The following is an 8,061-nucleotide window of genomic DNA, read 5'->3' as shown; positions in this document are numbered from 1 at the left end:
AAAGCACAGAATTATCACAATTAAAGGTGAATAATTAAAGGTGCGCACAATGCACTAGCTTAAACACAATGGCAGCATAATCTATTAGAAAAATGCAGTGAGAGGTTTGTTACACTGTTGCGCATAAGAATTATTCAGACACCATAAATAAACTGAGAATTATCACTAAAACTGTGCCAAAAAATGTCCATTAAGGATCATTGTGAAACATTGAGGCATGCGACTTCCAGATCATTAATAAATGCGACTGGCACTTTCTTTAAAACAACCGCGGGTCCCTTACTGCAACGTGACTCGTAATCATATTGTGGTTTGGGGAATGTAAAACGCCAGAAATGTACAGTCACGTGTAGCAACCATATTATTTCAGAATTGGTTTATGACCTTAACCTCTAGCCTGAAGAGCTTTATTTGCTGGCAAAAGCTGTCAATAATCTTTCTGACGCAGAAATTATGCTTTAATAGCAAAACTAGGATATGCAAATACGTCCGCAGATACAGTAGAAAATGTAGTCAGAGTATGATACAAGTGCACCACTGCAGGTGCGCTTGTCATAAGCCACACTAATATGATGAGTGTTAGATTATTTGTTGGGCTGACAAACATGCAAATAAGTTCACGCCGTCTGCCATCAGTTGCTTAGATACGTGCTCTTTTACAGGTGGAATGCGTTCACCGTTCTTGAATAGACCAACGCAAGTTAATAAAACTACTTATACAGCATCTATTGGGACCCATAGAGAATTTTATTTGTCAAATGCAAGTATATATCGCTCCTTGTATTGGTCAGATAGGGAAGACACAAACACCACAGGACGAGTGTTGTGTCTTCAGTCCCGTGCTTCATGCTGTTATATTTTGCAAATGTCGCACCAACTTGCCCAGACAAAGTCTCTGCTAAGTCAGATAGGGAACTTTGCCTGTCCTGTAGAATATCTTGCTGCCCTGACAGAAGACTGGCATATATACTTACAAGCACAGCACTACTCCATATTGGACCAACACATCCTGATATAGAACTTATACAACACATCCTGCTATGGAACTTATACATGGGACCTAAACATGTTTTGTGGGACTAATACAAATTCCTGTTGGAATTGTTCCTAGGGACATAAATATCAAAAGCGTTTACTGTCGGAAAACTCAAGCTCACTGCTTAGATCAGGAGACGATGAAAGCCTAAAGGCTCGTTACCCAGAACAGCAGAAAGGGACACACAGAAGGGAAATGACAACCAGAGAGTAGTCAGATACTGGCACGTTTTCGTGGCGTAAACACAAAACTCCCATCATCATAAACGGATATGTGCCACAGAAATTGGGCAACAGACAGGCGGCGTATAGAAAGGGGGTGTGTGAGAGAGAAAGAAAATCTTGGCGAAAAAATTTCTCGGCAGGATTCGAACCCGCGTACCCATGATGCGAAGGCAAACGTCCTAAGCACTCGGCTGTCCAGGCACTTTAACAATTGCAGGTAAACGGCACATCTTCCTTTGCAATCAGGCATACAGTAGAGAGATCAATATTCGTTTCGATAAAGAAAACCACAAAACAAGCATCAGAACTGCATTATGGATAACTCGCCTGTGAACAATGGGAACACCCTCCCATGAATTCCCGGTAAAGATTAGGTTGCAGCTGCTTTGCACTTCACACGAGGGCTTTGAATGACGTGAAATGGCCCTTCCTTCTCGCCGCGTGTGTTTCCCGCTTTCATATATAAAAGGAAGACCCGTACAGCAACTCATTCAGTTCATTCTAAGACTGCCATGGGTAGACCACGGAAATTAAAGACATCAGAAAAACAGCGTGAATACAATGCTTGACGAAAGGAACAAATTCGTCCTTCTGAAAATGGTCGCGGAACTAATCATGGCCTACCACAGCGACCACACAGCGATTATAACTACCATTACTCTAACGTAATAATACCCCCCCCCCCCCCCCCATCAGCATGCGTGATGTTTGATACAGCTTCGCTGGACATTCATGTTCACGTAGTGGGATGGTGGCCAAGTTTTGCTACTCGGTACAGTGACAGAAATAGAGATAAGAGAAAAATCGAGAACTTCAATCGGGCACAATAGGGAAATTCGGTAAGATTTGATTTCTCGTTGATACATTTCACCACTCCGTTCAAGACGTTCTGCACACGCTAAGGACCTTTCACTGAGTCTACGTCAGGACGCTTTCTTGCGCCTTTCGCTGACGCCACCGTCATTGACTTGTGGTATTCAGTAGCTGTGAAGCTCTTTCTTCCAGACATGGTCCCACGCACATGTAGCGGAACCTTGACCTAAAGACAATCAGTGAGCAACGGTAATCCCTGCTTTCTTCGCTTGTAGCTTGGGCTACTAATTGTTTTTCAACCGTTGTCGACCGGCTCTCCAAGCGCCACCAGTTTGGAGCATGGAACTCTATGGATCGACATCTTCCCAAGGGACCCACGGCTCGGAGTGATTTGGGATTAAGGGATTTCTTGGTGTGCGTGCGATTTGCGGTTGGGCCCATGTCGGCGCCTATATAAACGCCCGTCTCTGCGCATCGCTCGGCAAGTGCACTGCCCTGGAACCGAAGGCGTCTTCAGCTATCGTGGGCTCTCGTCGAAGCCGACAACATGGTTGGAAAGCCGGGTAAGGAAGTTGAGTTCTCAACTCATGAAGCGAATAGGCTGTCGCCACGTCGGAACGTTAAAGTCGGTTGGTTCAATCTTCATGAAGTGGCAGCAAGTGCTAGTCAGTATGATATAATCGCTATCCGCACTGCCAGTTATTGATGAACAACACATAACCACAGTAGAACAAGCGCGTATCACCGTGTGAGTGTTTTTCTGTTTGTGTATTTTACGCCAATATTTTACAGTGCGGGTGGCGATGAAGGTCAAATATTCCCATATAAAATACAACCTTCTATTCCGGCTCAGTAGTTAAATTCTGCTGTTGAACACGACGTCCGCATTCCGATGGGGGCGGAATGAAAAAAAAAACACATGGTTAATTCCTCCGTCATAGGAATCGGTATAACACGAAAATGAAACGTGTCTTTACAAAAGCAGTTCAATGTTCATTGTACATTGATAAATGAGAGCTTGCACAGTGTCAGCGGGAGTTTGGTGCCTATAGCACCGTTTGATATGGACGTACGTACGTTGTCGTCTAGTGGCACAACTCCGTCCCGAGGACTAACGTCAATTATCAAGAATAAACCTTTGCGGTAGCTGAAGTTTAGTTAACATAAACCAGGACACAGCGTACGGTGAAACCCGCGCAAAGATGGCATCAACAAGCACATAATCGCTAGTACTCGATATGCACTCATGGAAAGCGTCGTCGTTTGAGGAGAGAAATGGCAAAGCGTGCGCTCTCCAGTGACTGGGTAACCTGCTCATGCGTATACCGTACCACACAGCGCTTCAGGGACACGAGAGGCAGAGCTCGTAGCTTGAGCCATCAATGCGCGAAGGTGTCCCTCCGCCCGCTGGCGTGTCTCACTGTAACAGAGCACCCACTCAAACTGTATTGAAACGAAATGGAGTGGAAATCGGGGAGCCATCTGCGCGGCGCTGAGTAGGGCGCCTCGATGCCAAAATTGAACGAAGGAACGCTGGCATCGAGGCGCCCTACCGCCACAACACGCCCAAACCGCCAAAATTGCGCCCTAGCGCTGAGGCTGCCGAAGCGCCTCCTGTCGGCGCTCGTTAGTGCCATGATGCAGTACTTCACCTCCAAGACGGCGACGCCGCCCCACGCCAACAAGGTCACTGTGAAAGGGATAAGATGTGAAAAATATAAAGCGCGCTTGTAAAGGTTCATGCGTGAGCGTTGGTGGCGCAGTGGGTAAAGCGCCCCTCGTGGCGGACCGAGAGGTCGTGGGCTCGACTCCAAGGTCATGCAAATTAGTGAGTTTTTATTTGCATCTGTTTGTGTGCTTTTTACCAATGTCACAACCATGACGGAAATGATGTCAGTGAAGTATCGGTGTACCTCGTCATAAAACACTTGTGTTAAAACTCTCATGCACCGTGCTTTAGTGCACGTTAAAGAAGTCGAAGTAATCCAAGCTCACCACAAGTCCCGCTATTATGCGTCCCTCACAGATCGCTGTGCCGCTTACGGGCATCAAACGCAGAAATTAATTTTCGCATATCAAATATATATGGTGCCACAAAGTTCGACTGATCACAATGTATCTTTTTTTAACATCGAAGCTACTTAATCCCTGTTTGTGTCTTCTACCTCGTTTCTTGCGATAATTAATACGCACATTGACACGTATTCACAAATCCCATCTTGATTTGAAACTTTTACTGATTTACTGTGCCCATGACTAACCGTTAAAATCCGCTAAATAACCGCGAAAACCAGTAGTAAGAATACCAGTAGTACTTCCCTGCACCGCCCCTAGATGGCTGCGCCATCCCTGCCAAAGTGGGAATCATAGATGACGCGTTTCCGCCGAGAATAATGGTTGTGTTTGTGGGGTAGTGGTCAGCGCGTCGGGCTTCTGCGCTCGAAATTCGTGAATTCGGAAGTTTAATTCTCCGGTCGGGTAGTACAGACAACCTTTTTTTGGATTCCTTTCTGGGCCAACCGCATGCCCTTATATTGAATTCATTTCCGTGAAGGAAATCACGTGCGGCCATACTTGGTGGACCCCGGCAGGAAACACTTGCCAGGGTCCACCAAGAAAAAAGAAGGTGCCTTTCGCCTTCGAGTCGTCATAGGCGATTGCATGATGTACACTGAGTTTTCAAAAATCTGGAGGCCGCTATATGAGCCCGACGGCTGCTCGTGCACTGGAGCAATATATTGCAAAATTATGGAAATGATTGCCTTCAAAATGAAACCTTCGCTTGGTCATAATTATTTTAGTAACTTACAAAGCTAGAGCACACACTGACCAAAACCGAAAAAAAAGCAGTTCATGACGATGAATGCACTGCTTAAAAGCTACATAATTGGAACGGCATTTTTATTATACCAAAAGAAGTAAGGCATGTAATTGTCCATTTGAAGTGCAAAACATTACATCGCAAGTCACACCCGTTTTTCTTTTAACCCTGTTTTGTCATTTTCCAACTCGCCTTAGAGACCGTAGTCTGGGCAGACATGAACAAAAGAAATGGACTTACAAATGGAAGAAGAGAAATCAATGTCGACTTCCCTATTTACTGATTGAAAAGTAAAAAAGTAAAATAGACTGAGCAATGTGATCCTTGCAGCTGTCCTGCTGTTGCTTGTGCTGTTCCGTGGGGGAGATGCACAGGAGATGCGCGTCGAGTCTGGACAGGCGCCGCCTGAGTGCCGCGACACGCACGGCCATTTGCCCGGCGGCGCACTCAGCTACGGCTACACCAAGGCATTGCTGGGTCGCCTGGAGGCTTGCATACTCTTCAACAGACGGTTCATGGCTGAGGTACGCATGCATGGTCTCACCAGCTCGCTTATACAGCCGGAGACACAGCATCAGCAGGGTTTCATCCCTACACATCGCGTCCCTGTTGCGGCTCGGGAAATTTTGGGGGGAATGTTTGAATAAATTTTGAGAGAAAATGAACGCTTCAAGAGAGAGAGAAATGGGAGATAGCTTCCCATGTTTTCCATATATAAATAAATAAAGAAAGAAATTCGAGGGAACAGGAAACGGAAGACGGTGAGGTTACCCAACACTGGTTCGAGCAGTCTAACTGAAAACGATGGACAAAGATTAGACAGACGAGGACGTCTACTAACAAATGAAATTTTATTTCTACGCGTGCAGCTAAATAAATAGCCCAACACGCATAATCGCCAACAGATATTCAGCAGTGAGTGGCACCTGGTGTCGTTTCCACAAATAGGTTTTTGCCCGTCAGAGAGATACGAAAGTTCTTTTCCCGTCAGAGTTACTGACCCCGCACTGACGGACGTGCTACTCTCCTTCTCCATCTCTATGGCTTCTTTTACCTCCCGCTTGAGTTTGTTGCCTTATTTTGCTATGACGTAGGCTTGCTCGAGATATGCCTGGCATGTGCAGTCCCTGCACTGAGCGGCCAGGAGTCCACGTGGTCCAGTGAGACAGCCAAATTTCAGTTGTTAGTACAGCGACGTCCTCGTCTGTCTTCTCTTTGTCCCTCGTTTTCATTTCCGCGGCTCGAACCAGCGTTAGCGATGAAGCAACTAGCTCCAGTGAATACCGTTTCGAGGTTACCCAGCATGAAGGTCAGCCTGGAATTTACCGAAAGTAGAGGAAGTGACGTGCAGTGAAGTGCTGACAATTTCACAATCCTGGAGTGACTGCTTGTCCCGTATTCAACTTTTGCAGCAATTTATGCAATAAAAAACAGCTCGTTCACTCTTCTTGTTCCAAGTCATAGTAAACCTACTCTATTGGGAGTGTACAAGAAATGTCGAAAATGAAATATTCCTACACCTAAATTTTTCTTGCACCCTTTCGGGCTCAACTTGTTTACAGACAATAACCGTCATCTATCATGGATATTCACCATTTTTGAAAGCTCTGTTTTCGTTAATGTTACCTGTCAAGAACTCCATGACATGCTTAGGTGTCCTTTTTATCTGTTTTTTTTTCATTAATGACAGACGTGTAGCTTTAAAGAAAGGAAATTTACGGTACATAGATGGCAGTTGTATGAATATACATAAACCAAAACAGAGGCAAACTTTTCTAACAGTGTAGAACAAGCAGTACGACCACATAAAGATTTTGCGATCAATCCTATTGTGTTTAGAGTGCGAAAAAAATATTAGTTGTTGTAGCAAACGTGAAAAAACACCTCTTGAGAAGAGCACGAGGGAGAATTTCATTTTCGATTCGTCACAAGTTTCAATGAGGAAACAAGGGAACTCCACTTCACTCCGGTCGATGGCATTTTCTTGGAGTTACTTTCATCCATAGCAGAACCAATGTCGAGGTTTATCATTCTGCCGACATGTGGCAACAAATAAACCGCATTTCAGCAGCTTTCTGTCCTACGAGATGGCGACGACAGTTCGCTTGCATCGACAGACCACTTCATCCAGCCGTTCTAAAAAGACAGGGCGTGCAAACACGGACACAAGAAAGAAGTCAGGACACCACTTTCCACAGGACACCACAAACGCTTTCCAATAATGCTCCATCCAATCACGTTAGCTTATTTTCGTGACGTCAAGTACGTCTGCGGATTTAAGAGAGCTGAATTTTACCACTAGGATACACGCGTTTGGGTCACCAGTTTTTAGCTAGAAAACGTCCATGTCCCGCATATGTTTAGAGATTCTGACAATAGTACTAAGCGAAATATAACACTTTGTTCAAAAATGGCAAACCTTCATTTTCCAATATGTCTAGTATTTACATGGCCAGAGATAAAGCACTTGCAGTTTGAAACAACCTAATGAAACCGACAGACAATGAACCTAAGGAATGTATAGTGGACATTACTTTATGTTTTACCTGCAGTATAGTAATTATGACATAAATGGAAAGAAATTAGAGTGGACGAAAAGGCAACTTGCCGTAGGTAGAGACCGAACCTACAACCTTCGGATAACGCGTCCGATGCTCTACCAATTGAGCTACAGCGGCTGTCGCTTTCCCATCCACACTATTTGGTATTTATGCTTGTGTAATCTTGGGAGTGTTAGCCAGCGCCACTCGAAGCTGTGACGGCGAGTGTGCTCTTTTGTTGCCAGCTGGCGTCACGTGGCACGTGATCTGCAGGAAGCTGACAAATAAACCCTCGCATATTACCTAAGGCATCAAGTCTGCCAGAGCGAGAGCCTCGCTATGAATGAACGAGAGGAGGGGGATTGATCGAGGGCTCGTTTCTTTTGATAGACGCAACGCAGTGAAACCAACAGACAATGAAGCTCAAGTTTGAAAGAAAGCCTGCTGATACGACTCACTAACAAAGATGAAGGACAGGTGTAGGTGGAGCTTATTCGTAGGTTTAACAGACTATACATAATATAGCCATGGACGTAATACTAGAAATATCATGGCAGTATAATGTTGCGAAAACTTATGTGTACCTAAGCGTGGAAATTCTTCCGCAAAAAAGCATCGTCCTAAAAA

General features: G+C 45.0%; 1 protein-coding gene across 1 annotated transcript in view; it reads left to right on the top strand.

Moving 5' to 3' along the window:
- Positions 1 to 2,514: 2,514 nt before the first annotated feature.
- The window catches only part of LOC119388379 (uncharacterized), a 29,823-nt gene continuing 24,276 nt past the window's right edge, over positions 2,515 to 8,061 (top strand). Inside the window, exons 1-2 of the mRNA XM_037656088.2 lie at positions 2,515 to 2,636; positions 5,225 to 5,418. Coding sequence (XP_037512016.1) covers positions 2,621 to 2,636; positions 5,225 to 5,418 — 210 coding nt within the window. The 5' untranslated portion in view covers positions 2,515 to 2,620. The remainder of the gene's footprint in view (positions 2,637 to 5,224; positions 5,419 to 8,061) is intronic.

The sequence above is a fragment of the Rhipicephalus sanguineus genome, chromosome 1 (genome assembly GCF_013339695.2).
Source record: "Rhipicephalus sanguineus isolate Rsan-2018 chromosome 1, BIME_Rsan_1.4, whole genome shotgun sequence".
Lineage (NCBI taxonomy): Eukaryota > Metazoa > Arthropoda > Arachnida > Ixodida > Ixodidae > Rhipicephalus > Rhipicephalus sanguineus.
Note: the sequence above shows the minus strand (reverse complement) of the source record. Positions and strands in the feature narration are given on the sequence as shown.